The following is a 19,584-nucleotide window of genomic DNA, read 5'->3' on the forward strand; positions in this document are numbered from 1 at the left end:
CTACATGAGAGTTGATGGTAGCTTCAACCAGAATTATTATGATCAAGATAACGACAGGAGTGAATTCTGAATACATTTCAAAGGAATCATTGGTAGGTTGCTGACGGGTTTCATAAGAGTGAGAGAAAGAAAAGAAGCAAATAGGACTCTATGGTTTTGGCATTAGCAATACACGGGAGAATTTGAAAGGCAGGGAAGATTTGGGGATATTGGGTATCAGAAGTTTGGCCTTGGACCTGCTAAACTGAAGAATTCTATTAGGCATTCTAGGGAGATATCTAGCAGGGAGGTGATGTGGAATCTGGAGCTCAGAGAAGAGTTATGGAGTGGAGCTCGTTGTCATTATTGATCTCAGACAGTATGGAAAGTACAAGAGTAGATGGAATCAGTAGGGGAGCAGGTGTAGACAGAGAAGATGCCCAAGGAGTGGGCTTTGAGGCTCTCTAGAACTAAAACAGCAGGGAGATGAGGAAAATTCTGTGAATGAGACCAAGAAGGAACAAGTGATGAGGTAAAAGAAAAACAAAGAGTCTGGTGTTTTAAAAGCCAAGTGAAAAAGGTGTTTTAAGGTAATGAAGCAATCAGCCAAGTCCAGTACTACTTCTGGATGAAATTAAGATGAAGGTTGAAAATCGGCCATTGGATTTAACAACTCAGTGGTCACAGGGGACCTTGACAAGAGCAGTTTGTATGGACTATTAGCAGCATAAGCCTGACTGCATGGGTTCAAGAGAGAACTGGAAAGGGCAATGTTCAGTGTTAAATAGCTTCCACTGTATCAACACTCCAAATTTGCAAGTGGCCCTTTCACTCATAGCCAGCCTTGTCTTTGTAATGAAAAAAAAAAAAAAAAAAAAAAAAAAAAAACCAACAAACCCAAAAACCTGTTATTGAGCATACATTATTTACAAAACACATTTTCTTTTTTTTTAATTTTTTTTTTAACGCTTATTTATTCCTGAGACAGAGCATGAACGGGGGAGGGGCAGAGAGGGAGGGAGACACAGAATCGGATGCAGGCCCCAGGCTCTGAGCCATCAGCCCAGAGCCGGATGCGGGGCTCAAACTCACAGACCGCGAGATCGTGACCTGAGCTGAAGTCGGACGCTTAACCGACTGAGCCACCCAGGCGTCCCAACAAAACACATTTTCAAAAATCTTATATGTGACCAAAACTGGAAAATAAAGTGGACAATAACAAAACTATAACACAATAAACTAGTCTAGGTAGATAATCCGATCCATACAACTGTTCTCAAATGTAGGATTGAATTTAGGTAGTATCCTTAAAAAAAAATAACAGTCATGGAAATAACAGTATTATCCTTCATGGCCAACTTTAAATCTACTCACCAACTACCAGCCAGCTCCCAGAATAGTCTCTAATTTGTAAGTTAATACAGACATACCTAACTGTTCTCATCACAAAAAAGAAATAATTTGATGTGATAGAGGTGCTAACTCTAGCTACCATGACAATCATATTATAATATATAAATGCCACAAATCAGCTATTGCATACCTTAAATTTATATTAGTTACATGCAAAAATATTTATAAATAAATAAATAAATGTTAACAGGGCATAAAATGTTGTGATGATAGCTTGCAAAACAAGACAGAAGACCATGATGGATTTTACTCCTATTACTTTACTCCTAGAACTCTCATTTAATGGAAGGAATTCTCATCTAACCTACCCTAGGAACTGAGGAATTTTATTACAATCTGCATTATTTCCAATGTAACTACACAACCTTCACATAAACACAGCGACTTTATTCTGCCTACCACTTAGGTATAATAATACCTTGCTTTTCAAGGGCAGGATGTGTTTAAAGTATAATTTAATAAACATAAAGTAGAGACCTTGAGTTGCTGGTGCTATCTGGACATTGAATAGATTTGAAATAATGATTTACCATAGTCATTTCCTTTTTCTGCAACAGGCACCTTGGTTAAGTTGGCCGAGCATACAACAAGTTTTTACTGAACATATGTGATTACCTCAAAATTTGACAATACCCCCTTTATTGTGTAAAGGGGTTTTAACTGATACTCAAAAGCGTCCTAAAGAGTCATCTTGCCTACACCTGTGCTCTTGTGGACTCTAAAACTTTTTTGGCTTAAATTGCTTTTATAGGCTGTTATGTTTGGCATATGACCAAAAATGGTGTTTTTTTTTGTTTTTTTTTTTGTTTGTTTTTTTTTGAGAAAGAGAGCAAGAACATGGGCGCACTCTTGTGTGCACAAGCTGGGGAGGGGCAGGCGGAGAGGGAGAAAGAGAATCTTAAGCAGGATCCATGACCATCATGGAGCCTGACAGGAAGCCTGATCTCTGGACCACGGGATCATGACCTGAGTCAAAATCAAGGATTTGACCTGGATGCTTAACTGAATTTGCCACCCAGGTGCCCCAAAATGGATTTTTTTTAAAAGTGAGGCTGATGGGTAAGTTTTTATTATATTTAGAAAAAAAAAATGTAACTTGAGGTAAAAGTAATTTATTCAAAATGAATAAGAATTTAAAAAAAACCCTATGATTCTTTAATGGTAGCATTTGGACTTACCACCCCAGCCAGTTTTAATCCCACCAAAGTACTAGGAAGAAGAGCACAAAGTTGTGCCCATCAAGGCAGTGTGGGTGATAGGGCCTAGGGCTCCTTGATTCTGTTTGCTGGGTCCTCCTGTGTAATAACCATAATATAAAGAACCTGTCTAGAGGCGCCTGGAAGGCTCAGTCGATTTAGTGTCTGACTTGATTTTGGCTCAGGACATAATCCCAGGGTTGTGAGATCAAGCCTTGCATAGGGCTCTGTGCTGAGTGTGGAGCCTGCTTAAGATTCTCTCTCTCTCTCTCTCTCTCTCTCTCTCTCTCTCTCTCTCTCTCTCTCACTCTCTCTCTCTCTCTCTCTCTCTCTCTCTCTCTCTGTCTCTCTGTCTCTGTCTCTGTCTCTCTCCCTCTCTCCCTCTGCCCCTCTTGCCTGCTCACACATGCTGTCTCAAATTAAAAACAAAGATAAAAATCTTGTCTAACAATCTAGGCAAAGCCCAAGCTAGAAACTATACACAGGTGGTAACACCTCCAAGATCTAGCAAAAATAAAAAGGGTGGATATACACCCAACTAGATTACTAGTTTATTATAAAAAGAGATAATTCAGGAACAGCCAGATGGAAAAGATACCCAGACAAGGTAGGGGGAAAGGACACAGAGCTTCCATGCCCACTCAGGCATGCCAGTCTCCTAGCACCTCCACATGCTCACCAACAACAAAGCTCCAGAAATGAATTTCTTCTCTTCCCAAATTTCTTAAGACTTCCTTAGCTCCCCCAGTTACCAAAAACAATCCCTATGATCTTCAGATCAGCCAGTTGAGATCTTCAAATCAGATCTCTCAAAATTTGCCAAATTATGGGCAAACCTATAGAAACAAGGTGAAATGAGATGAACAGTTCCCCCTCTCTACCAACCATTTCCGCAATATAATTAGCCATGCCCTTGAAGAATTCATAATATTACAAAGTGAGGAAAACGTAAAGGTCAGTACCAGATGGGCTGAGAAATCATCATATTTTCCAAATTTGGAAATTATTTTCAAAGAAAGAATAAAATATATAAAAGGGTATCTGTTATCACAGGAAAAAAATAGAAAAAGGGATAAGATGTACTTCATGTAATATGGACCCAGAAGTACAGGAAGGCGGTATGTTGTAGCCATGATTTCATTATCTTACCAATATAAGTATAATTATAAAGTAAAGAGATTGAGGTAGCAAGTTACACATGACAGTCATACTGATTTATCTTATGGTAACCAAATATAGCTAATGTTGCCATAAATTATGAAAATGAATTAATTATTCAAGGAACAGCTAGACAGCACCTACTTGAAAGAGCTCGTAGCATGTTGAGGGAGATAGAAACATAGATATATAATCATAATAAGAGGTATTCAGTGTATCAACAGATATACACTGCTACTTAAGCTAGTGGTATATCCCAAAGAGAACAAGGTCAAACTTAAAGAAAACTCCGAAAATAGTGTTTTACTAAAGGGAAAAGATATGCAGTGAAGACCTGTCCTTTAAAAAGGATTGAAACAGTATTAGGTTATGGTAGTTTTTTCCATTTCATTTTACAAGTAAAATATTAAAGTATAAATGAAGCTATTTAACCTCTCACTTTATAATCCTATAAAGAAAACCATTGTTTAAAAAATATATATCAGAGTCACACACACAAAAAAAACAAAAACAAAGAGATAAATATGTTGGGTCAGATTCCTGTTCTTACTTTTCTAGCATAAAATTTCCTTAATTATTATTAGTATGTATGCATTTCTTCAGGCTGTGTGTTTAGAGACTTGGAATTCATGTGACCTGCAATGAAGAAAGAATTTCCTAAACCAACAAATTCTCCTGTACACTGTACTTTATTTTAATATAGGCAGGTTTCAATATGCTTTGCTACAAAGGCACCTACACATCAAAAAATAAAAACAGATTTTAAGAAAGGAAACAGTTCATATAATTCAAGTAGTCATTCAAAATAACCTTGTCTTTGTGGAGAGATGTCATTAGGCCTCAGAATACTCCTTCCTTCACTGCATTATTAGATTAACATGGATCTGTCTCTCTTACATGTTTCCATCACTAAAACTTGAGAACTCTACAGATTTATGAACTCCTTGGAGATTATAAAGATTCTCTACCTTGAAGGGGGGTTGTAGGAAACAATGCATTTTATGGTCTCACAATATGCTTTATGAAAAGTAATATTATCTTAGATCACTTTACAGACTATGAATGAGCTCTTTGTTTCTTTAAGTATCTTGATCAAATGAGATTCCTCGTTCTCAATTCCCATAACTTTTACACACAATATTCTGACATCTGGAGAAAATTTCTGGATATCAAATTCAGATAGCCTGTCCATGGACTGGTCAAAACTGCCACCTACTGGTCAGTCTTCAAATCTATTTTTCACTTTACCCAAGCATTGCTTTACCTTGGTCAGATCCCTTCCTTCAAAATGGTAAAAGATCAATTACAATAACTAGACAGAAAGCGATTATCCTTTTAAAAAAATTCACCCTCTCTAGGATGAACCAAAAATACCAAGTCGTACAAACCTGCCAATAAAATCATCCCTTTTCCCAGCGTCTTTGTCCCAGGCAGTGATATCAATGATTCCACCTCTTTCTTCATAGAGATGAAAATCAAATTGTTCCCTCCACTGAGGATTCAAAGTTTTTGGCATAATCTGGAAAACCAAAAAGTAATTACTGTCTTATAAATATGTCTTTTAAAAATATTTAACTTTGAGACATTATATCAAAATCAAGGTACTATCTACAAAAGTATATGTGAGATTTGAACAAAAGCTTCCAGAAGTGATGGAAATGAATCATTAGCTCTTTAGCAACCTTACTGCATATAATCTGAAAGAACCCTAAAGGATATGTCCTGAAAACCAAAGGGCATACCTTCATCATCTTGAATAAGAGATGAGAGATATGAATTATACAGAAAAGGCAAATAGTCTATACGTGAAATGGCTCACTCAGATACTAGCATTTATTTTACATAACCAGTTAATGCACAAAGACATAACTCTCAGCCTGTCATCTCCTAAAAAAGGACTATGTGGATTCCCAGAGTTCTTTTTCCCTTACTCCCTACACACAAGGGAATTCTGAGCTAAATCTGTAAAAATAAAAATAAAAATAAATAGTAATGAAACAACAGACAGTGAAGTTCTATGGGAGCAGGAGGAAACAGCAAGTAACTCTGGGGTGGTCGGGCAAACATTTATGTTGGAATCATAGCATTGATGTTTCATCTGATTTTATATCTGGAGAAACTGAGACCTGGAGTTTTACTGACCAACCCCAAATCATTACGTTTTAGTATCTAGACCCTAACTCAGGTCTTTGATTAGAGCTTCAGGTCTCTTTCCCCAAAACAATCTGCCAAAAATGTTTGTAAATTAATATGAATGTGTGTGTACAATTTCTATGTTGCAAATACCAGAAAGCTATCTGAAGTGCAATTGTGTAACTTCAAGCATTCAGATAAGACATCTGGTAGAATCAATGAATGAAGTGACCCATACTGATGTGCTTTGAAACTTCATTCACCACTGGGTTAAAAACATTCATATTTGTTTCCCTATTCTTTCTTTTTAGCAGGAGCGCATGCAATGGCCTTTTCTCTTTTGAATGTATGAGAGACAAATCTTCAGATGTAAAGACTCTGAAAGCAATGAAGTATGTTATGTGCAAAGGTAATACAAATGAATCACAATTTTTAAAGTTCATAATCTGAAATTAGTCAGCAATATATCATGGAAGGAAAGAGCAAAGAGAGACACATGTCCATAGCTAGATTTCATATTTCATACCTAAAGAGCAGAACTATAAAAAATAAGTAATGTTTTAAGCCTACCAGAACACAGAGATGATGTTAATTGATAAAGGACAAGACAGAAGTGGTCATAGGTACCTATTTTTGGAATCAGTAGTTTCCTTAAAATATGTTTTTAAGTCCATGGCAGAAAAAAAGAAAAAGATGGCATTAGATGGATCCTATGATAATTCAAACCTCTCATTATTGGGCTCAGATGCACTTCTGTGGTGTTTTGGGGATGGTCTATCTTACTTATTTGGCCATAAAGAGCCTAATTTTTCAGTTTCCTTTTTTTAGGATGGTCTTCCCTATATGATTTTCCTTCAGGTCAGAAATGATGCTTTCCCCTTCCACGTGGGCATTCAAGAAGATAACCAATCAGCCTGAGAGCAATTCTCACTGCCTACTAATGAGTCAGCTCTGTGATATTACTAACCCCCTTAGTTACTGATGAAAACTTCCTGTGCCAGAAGGAAGCTAGGCAGGCTGTTTATCAAAAGTTCTTGAAAATGGTAATGTCAAAGTGAAATTATTCTCATCAAAGTAGAATGTGATTTTTAATACAAGATAGATAGGATGAGTTTTCAAGCTATGAATAGTAGCTGTAGAAGCTGATCATTAAAGAGGTTGTATTGTGTTTTGTTTTTGTTTTTGTTTTTTGCTGTTTTTTGTTTTTCTTTAAAGTTTTAATTTATTTATTTAGGTGATCTCTACACCCAGTGTAGGGCTCCAACTCAGAACCCTGAGATAAAGTTTCATGCTCTTCAGACTGAGCCAGATAGGCACCCCAAAGAGGTTTTATTTGGATACAACACAGATAAGACATGTGTCCCAAATATAACTATGACTACTATGACCTTTACCGATTATGATTCCTTTTATCAAAAATATGACACTAATATGATTATTTAATGTATTATTACTATTAATATAATTGTTGTTAAACAATATCTTGTTCTTAAGGCTGCTACTCTTCCTGCTGCTACTACCATTTATTATTTATTATGGACAAGGCAGTATTCCAAGCCCTTCACGTGCGTAACATATATTTATTCAATCTTCTCAATAACTTTACGAGGCAGGCATTATTTTAATTCTCACTCATCTTACAGATGAGGAAATTGGGACATGGAATGGCAGAGTAACTTGCCCTGTAGCATACAGCGGAATTTGGCCCTTTGTTTTCTAAAGAAATAAAACAAACAAACAAAAATTGCAATCTGCACTGGTGCAAGTCATTTTGAATAAAACGTTTCAGAGTAAGGAACAAAGATTTTTATGGTATGTAAAACAGGGCTATTTGTAGCACTGATACCAGTACTGACTGTAATAATTATAGTAGCCAATACTCTTTGAGCACTTGATGTCCCAGGCCATCGACTTAGGTTTGTTTCAGCCCTTTTTTGTTTTGTTTGATTGCTTGTTATTTTTTTAAAGAGATAGTTCCAACTATTATCCCTGTGTTATAGGTGAGATTGAGACAGAGTAGTACTTTATGCAAGGTCACATAGCACATTGAGTAAGAAATGTGATAATATAGTTATTGGTCTGGTTTGCTGACGTGATATTCAAAAGAAATTCTGTTAAGCATTTGAAAAAGTATCTAGTGTTTTTATCTCCTAAACCATGGCTATTAACCAACCACTGCCTTCCAAATACTGGCTGGAACAGGAGAGAGATACGGTTACCTTGCTCTTGTACTTCTGATGCCCAAGCCGGAACTTCACATAGGGATCACTCAACCCATTTGAATCCATTGCCTTGAGATCTCGTCCCTCAATCAATGTGATGCTGACTATTCCTCTCCAAAGATGTGATTTTCTGTGTACGTCTGATAGACGTAAACTTTGGGTCTGAAACTTTGGGTAAAGGAAAACAGAGTTAGCTTATTGAGTTTTAACCCCAAATACCTTATCTGGCATTACCCTTTCTCCTGTTACAAGTTTTTGAAAATAAAAATGGTAGGTAGTTACAATTTAAGAAAATAAACAAAATTGACGGATTATTATTAATTACAGAATTGTTAATGAATGTGAAATTATCCTTTCATGATAAATTTAAGCTTGTTGTATGAGAAGTGAATGCTCAAAATAAGGTCTAATAATCCAACTCTTTAAATTACAAGATGTAGATACTTCAAGAATATCAGAATATTTGCCTCTGTGTCAAATATGCCAGTGTCAAAAAACTATTAGGAATACCAAAGGCCTCATCCACACTGTGATATTTAATTTTTAATTAGTTATGATTTTTAAAAATCTTTCATGTTACAAGTTGGTTTTTCAGATTAGTTATAAGTTCTATTCAATTAAAAACCTTCTTTATTGCTATGTTAGGAGATAGCTGAGTTTCAGCTCACTAGAGAACTACTTAAAGTACCACAGACAAGAAAACAAAATCAACATGCCCATTGGAGTTGTCTGGTTTATGCTGAAACTTGCATCAAAATTTTTTAAATTACGTATGTAATTTTCATTGGTGGGTGTGTTACTGAGTTTCTCATTCTAGTACTTGAACATTGTCTTTAATGATTTTTATTATGCCCAATGCTAAGTCACAATATTCAAACAAGCAAATGAAGTAAAAAATTTTAACATTAGGAAGCCTACAAAAAACAGCTCTATAATCTTTTTGAACTAAACAGCACATACAACAAATCCAAGTAGCTAAAATGTTAAAATCTTTTCCATTTGGATTCAGAACCAAGCAGTACTATAAAAACTGCTATATCTTTCATATTGCCAAGCATGTTTTCTTCACTTACAGTCATTTCATGAAGAAATTCAACATGTCTCTCAACCTCAAAGTACTCCACTTCTAAATTATAGATTAACTCTACTTTCAGTCTAATTCCATCTATGTTACCATTATAAAGTTATAGCCTATTTTGTATATCTCCCTCTCCCACCTTGAATCCTACTTTTTCTTTTCCATACCACACTAATGTGATAGCCATTTTTATCTGTCATTATTAAAAGCAATACATTTCAGGGGCCCTTGGGTGGCTCAGTAGATTAAGCGTCAGACTTTGGCTTAGGTGTTGATCTCACAGTCCGTGAGTTTGAGCCCTGCATTGGGTTCTGTGCTGACAGCTCAGAGCCTGGAGCCTGCTTCTGATTCTGTATCTCCCTCTCTCTTTGTCCCTCACCAGCTGTACTCTGTCTCTCTCTCAAAAAATAAATAAACATTAAAAAATTTTAAAATGTAATACATGTCAGGGTGTTTTATTAGCAAAATGAGAACTATGCTCCTCAAAAACCAATATTTTTAATATTTGAACATTTTAATGGAAATCTCTCTAAATCACATTGCCTATTTCCCTGCCTCGGTGGCCAGCAAATTTTGCAGGACATTGCTTTGTGACTTTGCCTTATTAATATTAACACAGGACTGTGCCTGCACACTGCACACCTTTGTGAACTCCACGGGTGGAGTTCAAGAGTGTTCTGAGGTGCCATGGAGTTTCACAGGCCACCTGTAACTTCCCCAGGACTCCACAGTCTGCTTCAGCTAGAGTCCCACTGCTCTCGTCTGTTTTACACATTGGGTTTCTACTCTGGACTGTGTTTGAATAAGGATTTCCCCGATTAAACAAATTTATTGTACCAAGTGACCTTGAAGGGGTTCTAAGATTTCATGCTACTTATTAATATATAATGCAGCAAGAGATGACAGTGTATTTTTATGTATTTTGTCTGTCTGTCTATCTATCTATCTATCTATCTATCTATCTATCTATCTATCTATCTACCTATCTACCTATCTACCTATCTACCTATCCATTCATCCACCCACCACTGCTGCTATTGAGATGGCCTCTCACTGAAGACTAGTCTAGAGAAACAAGTTCTAAACTCTGGGTCTGGAAGTTTTGTTAAGGAATAGGAGTGGCAAAGAAGGAAAGAAGAAAAATGAATTTGTGATAAGAAGAAATAATTATCTTGGCAAAGACCAAGGAGTTAGTAACAACCCATTTACATAGAGCTTAAAATAGAATTTAAAAGTGTACATGTATACATTTTATCACTTCATTTTCTCCAGGTAAGTGAGTCGTTATATTTGAAATGACATTCCAGTCTAGCTTTTCCTTCATGGTTAGTATGTGAAATCACCTTCTACTTTCTATTATATGAGCATCTGTATTCTTTACTATTACATGAGCGCATGTTTTCATTCTTACAATATTTCAGCTTGTTGATGGATATACTCAGTAACATTTTCTATGCACTCTAGAAGTCAAACTCTGCACTCAAATTATATGTGGGTACAATCTAGGCTATACAGCATCTTCCATTAGCAATGCTAGTTTCTCAAATGGTACCACGTCTGAAACTCTTACTTGCGTGTCCCTCCTTTCATTTCTCACATGAGAACAAGAACTTTACTTACAGGGTGGGAAGGAGAAAGAATACTCCATGGGATCTTTCATGCTTTCACAGAAATAAAAGGAAGTTCATGGCGGCTTTACCTACTGCCATTAGTTACAAAATGCTTTTCTATAACCTGGAAGAACATTCCTAAAATGACCTGGAAAGCTAAGGGAGAGGAGAAGGGGGAATATTTCTTCACACAAACAGGGATAATAAATGTGAGAATTAAGTTGATATACATGAAAGGTTAAAAGGAAAAAGGGGAGGAGGTCCCAAAGACATACTAACCAGGTATCATTTTAAAAGGAATTTTTCCTTCTCCAAAAATTTCTTTTATCAAAAATGGTGCTCTTCTAAAAAGAAGCTCCGCAATTCATTTGTGATTTGATTAACTGCATAGTCATGAAATAGAAAAATATTTAGTGTAAGTGTGAAGAATAGGAACTTGAAGTAAAATTATAAGGCAAAGAGGGAAGATATAAACTTATACCACCAGTAGTAGGAAAGACAGTTATTTATTTTTTTATTTAAAAAAATTTTTTAATGTTCATTTATTTTTGAGAGAGAGAGAGAGAGAGACAGAGTGTGAGCGGAGGAGGGGCAGACAGAGAGGGAGACACAGAATCTGAAGCAGGCTCCAGGCTCTGAGCTTCGAGCTTCTAGCTTCTAGCACAGAGCCCGATGCGGGACTCAAACTCACAAACTTTAAGATCATGACCTGAGCCGAAGTCAGACACTTAACCGACTGAGCCACCAAGGTGCCCCGGAAAGACAATGATTTAACATAAGTACCCATTTGCATCTTTCTGGCAATTCCTGACAATGTGACTTGGGCATGTTGCTCCCTCTCTGGGCCCCACTTTTTTTTTTTTTTTTACCTATGGTTCTCCTGACTCTAGAGCTCCACATATACTAAGAGCGCTATTCTGTGTGTGTGGTCCTGGAAGGGGGGAAGTAAGGGGAGTTAGAGGTGTCTGTGTGTGTAGGGGCTCCTGAAAAGAAAACAGTATATTCCATAAACAAAAAAGATTTAACCTGCTTAAGATAGCCATTTATAACTTTTATTACTTTTTTAAATCAAAATTTCAAGGAGCTTGTGGATGAGATGGTGACAAATGGAATTCCTCAGGGGAAGAAAAAAGAAACTGAAAACCACTAGCTTTAATGCTCTTTAAGGTACTTTCTGAGTCACCTGCTGCTCTGTTTAAAGTTTCTTTCCTCTGTATAGTAAAGTTCTCAAAGTGTGGTCCACAGACCAATGGCATCAGTGTCACCTGAAAAGTGGCTAGAAATTCACATTTTTTAGCTCCAGCCCAGACCAAGAAAATCGGCTCTGGATTACCCAGACCTCACTCAAGGTCATTATGATACATGCTCAAGTGTACAAACCCCTGCTTTAAAAGTTCTAAGGGTCATGTGCACTGGCCTTCTCCTATGTTCTAATTACTATTATTAATTACTACAATTGTGAACATTATCCACTCTCTGGCATGGATACCATTTATGCTAATTAAAGTCTTTTAGTCCTGCTTCTAAATTTACTGGTTAGGAAAGCAGATTGGTTTGGATAGTTGGAAAATTTAAAGAGAGAAGTAGGAGCCTACTGCAAATTTGTGTTAAGTTTATTATTTTCCTCCTTTAATTTTTTTTTCTCTTAGGCTGTACTTAAATAATACATATTGACGGAAGTATTGATAATTAGTCAACCAAAAATTACTTATTGAGCACCTAAGTGGCAAGGAGTGTTAAATCCAAGACATCCCTCAATAAAACGAACATATTAGAGCTGGGATTTAGTTATCTCAGGGAATGTTTTCAACCACGTCTGTGTTGAAACAGAATTCTGTTTGAGGAGGGAAAGAAAAGGGAGGGAAGAATAAATAGGAAAACCAACCTAGTTTCAAAGCAAAGAACCAACATTGCAAAAGGAAGAAAGAATCTTTGAACTTTTAAACAGGTAATTCCCCAATTTTAGTGGTGAATTTGTTGAAATTAGTGGGCCTGACCCTCCTGAACATGATTCGGTTCTTAAGGTGCAGAGCTACGCATGTATTTCCAACATGTGCCCCGTATGATTCTCACACGCACCGAAGTTTGAGGTCATTCGCATAAGGAATATTCATCCAAGTTGAGATTTAATAAAGAAAATCAACACACCAGGTAACAATATCAATTTCCAATTCTGAGGCAATTAGTCAATGACATATATCTTTAGTAAGATTTTAGAACGGGTGAGCTGGCATTTTAAGAAGCATATTAGTTTATGTGTTATTCCTTGAAAAGGAATTCAAGAATTCAATTCCTTTTCCTATGTATAAAAGAGGTTAGGCTAGGGAATAGGTTTTCAGAACAGTAAGTCAGCCAGGAGAGTTCACAGCTCATGCAAGCTCAGAAGAAATAAACAAACTGAATGATTGAACTTACTTGTGCATTTTGGTAATAAGTACTCTGAAGCTCTGCTCTGCAGAAGCCCAGGACAGGAAAAGCAGGCCTGCCGCACGTCTGGATGGAGATGAACGATCAGAGCTGTACGGGAAAGCCTTGTGCCTCTATCAACACCTCATTTCAATTAGAGTTCAGCATTACTCTTCAAAAAAACATTATTTGGAAAAGAATATGTATTGCCCCCCCCCCAAGTCACTGTCGGAAAATGTCTTCTAGCGCAATGAAGATCAATGCCAATGCAATAATATAATTTTCAGCCACTGTTTTCTTTAGTGGCGTAATGCAATGGTCAAGAAAATAAAGGACAGAGATTAAACGGTGACGGATCCTGCTTCAGTGGTTTCAGCTTTTTGTTAATGGGTGTCGCAGTGAAAAGAACCATAGCAAGAGAAATCATGGAAAGTCTGCTGCTTCAGAATATTTTGGAGACTGTTTCCAACATCAAAAAAGTGACAAGGCCCCAGAAGAGTGTTTCATGGACAGGCAACAACTATGATATGCTAACTACATCCCACATGCGAATCTTTTGCAATGATTAGAGAGATCTCTAAAGCAACCGAGAAATTCTACCCCACATAATTTGCCCCATTTTCTCTTTGTTGCCCCGTGCCTAAGAAAGCAATCATAAAGTCCCTGTATTACCAAGACCAAGAGCAGCGAGGTATGGATTAAGAAAGACGCAGCTGAGCAAGAAATACTGGAAGGAAACTATCATGATAAGCTGAAAGTTTGTATGCAATGACGAGAGCACCTGGACAGTCTTCAAACAATAGTATTATCATGAGATGAGAACATCAACAGGGAGGGTGAGATTTGGCCCGTGTGAAAGGTTAGATCATACACAAAGAAATAAGCATGCGTTGAGCAACTATTAGGCACTGGGGTTTTCATACTCCAGCATCTTTCATGACAAATATTGTTAAGGTAAAGAAACTGAGGCACAGAGTTGATAAATACTCTACTCAAAGCCAAATGGTTACAGATTGGCAAGACTGAGATTTGAATCTGGGTTTCTGATACCTAATTGACGGTTTTCTGCACTATTTCTCATGCTTTGGACAAAGCTTAAGAAGTTCATAATACAAAGAAAATAAGGGGGGAATGTGTATAGGATTTGTTGAAATACTTTGACTCTTGTTTAGACAAAATATATCCATGGGTATAGATTACTGAGAAAGGCTAATCAGGGACTTAGAGGAAGTAAAAGTGGGCAGGTGGTGATAACTCTAGCATATATTGTTCAGTAAAGTATATGAGAGTTAACTGTGTTCCATAATGAATTATACTCTAACATTTATTAATAAGGTGGTGAAATTGTAGAATCTCACAAATAAACTGAGAACACTTCTGTACTTCAATTCTGGTTATTAAAGTTTCTTAATTCAATTCCTTGAAAACCTGGATCACTAACAGAAGGAGGTATCCTATTATTCTAGATCCTGATTAAAAAACAGATCAAAACAAACAAAAAAAAATCTCTCTAGATTTAACATATGGCTAAAACAACCCACACGGTCATATTAATCTTCTCCCTGATATATGCAAATAATCCCTGGCTTTTGCTATCTTGGATTTCATTACCTGTGTACAACCTAATCCTTCCAAATGAGCCCCAGACCCTGTGAAATGAGTGAAAGACATCACTGTGTCTTTACAATAGCTGTGTGTGGAGTCAGCTCACCTCTATTTTCAGCACAGAGGTGCACATGCTTTTATTTAATCAAATGATCCACGAGACACTACAAAGGAGAGATAATGACAGCCTAGAATGACTGTTTTGTGCTGCAAAGCCTGGAGTGTGGAGCAATTATTAGCTCAATCCCAGGCACAGGCATGTTCTATCTTTTCCTTTGCCTGCTGAGTTGATTCCAGTGAATTACACCTAGGTGATGAAGTCCAACAAGCAGATTTGTTCTACAGTCCATCTGTCTGCTCAAAGCAGGATTGCCTTTACAGAAAACCTTCCCAGGGCTTTGTCCAGCCTAGTTTAAAGTGCCTCATGTAATAATAAAGCTTCGATCCCTTTTTTCTTAGAAGATGATTCACGGCACTATAATCCTTAGAGAAATTCTCCTGGTTTTTATCCTTAAACTTTCTTTCCTATTTCTGTTGCTTCTTGATATAACTTACGGTGTCAGGAAGGTATTTATGTTTACTTCAGATGCTTTAACTACTGTCTGAAAGCTTAACTGTAGCCAAACAAAAGTTCTCAAGCTTTTACAATGTTTGCTCAAAATATATACTCTTAGAAAATCATTATATATGCTGTAATCTTGTTGGCTAAAGTTGGCTTGTTGCTAACGTAATGTATTCGTTTCCACCAATAATGTAAAAAAAATAATGAGTCCTGGGTTTGACTTACACTTTTTCTTTGGGGACTTTTAATTAAATGTTATAAATATATTTTTTTCTGAAGGTCTTACTTTCATACCTGAAGATATAAATAATACCTGCACTTTTCTTGGTTATATGTCATATATGGTTGAGTTGTTAAGAATGCAAACACTTCAGCACAGGATAACATTCTTGTGTGATAAAACCAATACTTCTCTTTGGCCTTCAGGGTCTTCCTTCAACCACACTTTGATTTGACCCTACTGTAAGATGGTGCTCTGACATAATTCCTAATTGTTCTGTATTCTATGCACTCTTTTTGGCCCATTTCATATTACGAGCCATTTCTCTATTTTTCTATATGAGGTATCTTGGTATAGCCCAGCCATTCTCCACTTAAACAATCTTAACATTTCTCTTTAATTCTCTACAGCATTCTCATAATCTGGTTTGTTCAATTAACTCTCAGTCATGGAAATCTAAATGTCCAGTCAATGGAGTTAATTGGGAAAAACTTAAATGTACTAAATATTTGAAGCAACAGCACTAAGTTATCATCCTTTATTGAGAAGTTAAAATCTTTAATGAAATTCTGACTTAGAGTAATCCAAATGGCTTCGTATAATATTTGTTGCTTTTATGAAAAGTATGGCAATTGCTATATATCCATTGCTTAATGTTTTGTGTTGTAAGATATCATGTTTTGATGAATTATAAATATTATGCCTTTGGAAAATCAGACTATTTCTGTACCACTTTGGTCTTTTCTTTCTATTATTTTGCTCTCAAGGAAATTAAGATCTAGCAAGTAACCATGACATTTATTAAGTAAGTTCTCGCCAGGATTTAGTTTCACCCAATGTAATTCAGTTGCTGTCTCCTGAATACATGCATTGATCCTTATAAAGAAGCTGATAAAGGCGCATAAACACACATATACACCTCATGTAAGATTCTATCTGAACTATTTAGGTCTTCTGCATATCTGAAAATGTCTATGGAGAAACTCCTTTGCTACACATCTCCTCTAAAAACTAATAAACATAAAAAAATCACAATACAAATATTACCTGGGCAAGGAGCAATTAGGTCAGTTATCGGAGTGACTTTTAAACATGATATGAAAAATCATACTTATCCAAAGTAGACTTGATCAGTGATTTGCTGATTTTATAAGATGGGACCTCAAACATAGCAACATCACAGCCCTCAACACATCCATCTATCAGTGGGTTAATGAGCTGTGAGGGAGAAGGGTTACATAATGCAAGAAAAATCTGAAAGGGGGTTAGTAAAAAAAAATTAAAGGAAGGCTTTATTTTTACATCCTATCTGTATTCATTATTGACCCCGAAAGGAACTTAGTTGCTTTAAACAATTATGTCTGTGATATTCAGAGAAAGAAAAATATTGGTCCTGGTTGATTCTACCATTTTCAGGGATGTCAGGTCAATGGCATCACTTCTCTGGGCCTTAGTTTCCTTAGTGATAAAACAAATGACCGCTAAATGTTCTGCTTTTATGACTCACTTGGTTAGTTACTCAACATACGCTCGGAAGAAAAGATATTAGATTATGTACCTCAAATACAAAAAAAGCTATCTTTTAAATTTGCATATTTCTTATTCTAAAATAAGACAGTTAAAGAAATTGAGAAAGGTTAATAAAGAATATTTAAGGATGAACACAACCAAATGGAAAGTACTAGTACATGCAATACTGATTTGGAAGTAGCAAAGATTTTGAAAGAATCATTTGAAAGGGAAGGCCTTAAAACTTATTTCTTATGCAATTGATCCTGGTAGCAAGGTTTCATTCATAAAGATCGGTTTGCATGTTTGCTGTATATGGAACAAACTCAACAGAGAACACTCCTGAATTCTGCTCTCTTGGCAAAGAAGTATACTGTATGAATACAGAGGCTGCATTTTTGCCAAAAGCCAAATTCCATTTAAGGTGATATAACAATTCAAAAGCAGTCACTGTGTTCATGGATAATGCGTGAACATACAAGAGAAATTATTATTATTTTAGCAAGGACACCGAATAGCAATAGTGGAGGTAGCCGTCAGTAGACTGAAAGGAAATGAAGATGCTATAATAATTAAAATAAGCTCACACCAATAACAGTGTGTGTGGAGGGAGCAATGGATGAAGAGATGTGGTTTACGCTGGCTCATTGGTCAAGTCAAGGCATGACTTAATTTAGGGCATGCCAGTCTGCTTAAAAGACACTGCAACAAACCTTACAGTTCTAAAGGGGAAGGGTAGTTTTCAGTCATGAGCAGTTGAAGAGCCAAGGAAAGAAAATGGTAAAGCCTTACGAGTGTAGCATTTTCATTGCAATATCTATCGCTAGGTAATCATGTACCAAGTGTGAATTTTCCAAGAAAGAGGGAAATTCTTGGCAAAGTAATAAGTGCATTTGTAATAAATCGTGCTGTGCATAATGCAGAATTAGAGCAGAGAAAATAGGATGACAGAGCTCGTTATGTTTAAGTCATGAAAGAGTAAATAACATTAAATTGCAATGGCATTTAAAACAAATTCTCTGTGGAATTTTCACTTTTTTCTTTATTTAAATCAACAGCAGAGTTGCTGTTTTCTAATTCATAAGTTTTTTTTTTCAAAGAAAGAACACTGATTATGTAGTACGTATATAGTATAAGATCACTGTAATAGAAGTAAATTTTTCCCAAACAGATGGAGCAGATTTTACAAGAAGGGAAAAAAGAAACTTAACGGACTCTCTAGATAGCACCATTATATTCCTGGAAGGCCTGTGGGCCTCTAGCTGTTAAGAGTTTGGGATAAACTTAGTCCCACAAGCAACTGACTTCAAAGCAACATATTAAATACATGAAGTTCTTAGTTTACACAAATGAAGAAATGCAAGAGTCACTCGAATGACTTGGAATAAAAGTTAATAAAGAAGGCAATTGAATACATTTTTCTGAGACCCATTTTAAAAATGAATTTCCTAATTCACACTTAACTTTCAAAAATCACTGTTCAGAACCAAAATCAAAAATATTAATATAAAGGATTTCGACATTACCCTCCAAAAGAAAGACTTCACAGAGAAATAAGATCCAACCACTTCATTTTCTGAAAGATCCTAAAAACAAACAAATATTTAGCTAAATTTTGAGGTGTTTTGGAGAATACTTAATTATCCCAATGAAACCAAAATAAATAAAACCCCAAAGTTATAGGTCCTATGACACTTTCGATGTTTATAAACTGTTAGTTTTATTTCCTTGAGTAAATTAAAGTTTTTCTCTTATTCATACCTAATGTCAATGGCGGTAAGTTTAGAAAGGATTATTTCTGTAATTTTTAAAGAATCTACTTACCTCTTTATTTTAAATTGTTGATTATTATATCTCAAAGTGTAACACTTTATTTTAGAAAATAGAACTGTTCAAAAGTACTTCAAGATTTTGAAATAAGTCATATAATATCTGTGCCTTTTAACAAAACAATTTAACACCATAGACCCACAGAGCATTTTTAAAGAATAATAGTAGCAATTTTAGTTATAATCATGTACCTACTCAAATTTAGTTTAATCCCTATTAAAAACGTCCTAGTTTTATGATATAATATAGAACATAGATAATACAAGTTAGTTAACTTGGGCCTTACAAAAATAATTTAATAAAATGAATACTGAGAAGAGTAGCAATATCCTAACAAAACATCACGTTGGATATTTTATTACTTAATCCTCAGACATTTATAGAGTAAAACCAGTTCAACTTCAGGAAATCAAATCATTGTTGGTCACTTTTAAGGAGAACATTTGCATTACATGCAGCTTTTATTTTATTTATTTATTTTTCAACGTTTATTTATTTTTGGGACAGAGAGAGACAGAGCATGAGTGGGGGAGGGGCAGAGAGAGGGAGACACAGAATCGGAAACAGGCTCCAGGCTCTGAGCCATCAGCCCAGAGCCTGATGCGGGGCTCGAACTCACGGACCGCGAGATCGTGACCTGGCTGAAGTCGGACGCTTAACCGA

General features: G+C 36.1%; 1 protein-coding gene across 5 annotated transcripts in view; it reads right to left on the bottom strand.

Annotated features, from left to right (window-relative positions):
* The window catches only part of MCTP1 (multiple C2 and transmembrane domain containing 1), a 531,752-nt gene that overhangs the window by 190,611 nt on the left and 321,557 nt on the right, over nucleotides 1-19,584 (bottom strand). For 3 of the 5 annotated variants that reach the window (XM_043593772.1, XM_043593808.1, XM_043593798.1), the window contains exons 7-10: nucleotides 18,618-18,677; nucleotides 13,205-13,282; nucleotides 8,099-8,269; nucleotides 5,135-5,265 (exon numbers count right to left, since the gene is read on the bottom strand). In XM_043593772.1, the coding sequence (XP_043449707.1) occupies nucleotides 5,135-5,265; nucleotides 8,099-8,269; nucleotides 13,205-13,282; nucleotides 18,618-18,677 (440 nt within the window). The remainder of the gene's footprint in view (nucleotides 1-5,134; nucleotides 5,266-8,098; nucleotides 8,270-13,204; nucleotides 13,283-18,617; nucleotides 18,678-19,584) is intronic. The other 2 variants (XM_043593790.1, XM_043593780.1) reach the window with 1 other exon arrangement.

This window comes from Prionailurus bengalensis, chromosome A1, assembly GCF_016509475.1.
Source record: "Prionailurus bengalensis isolate Pbe53 chromosome A1, Fcat_Pben_1.1_paternal_pri, whole genome shotgun sequence".
Classification (NCBI taxonomy): Eukaryota; Metazoa; Chordata; class Mammalia; order Carnivora; family Felidae; genus Prionailurus; species Prionailurus bengalensis.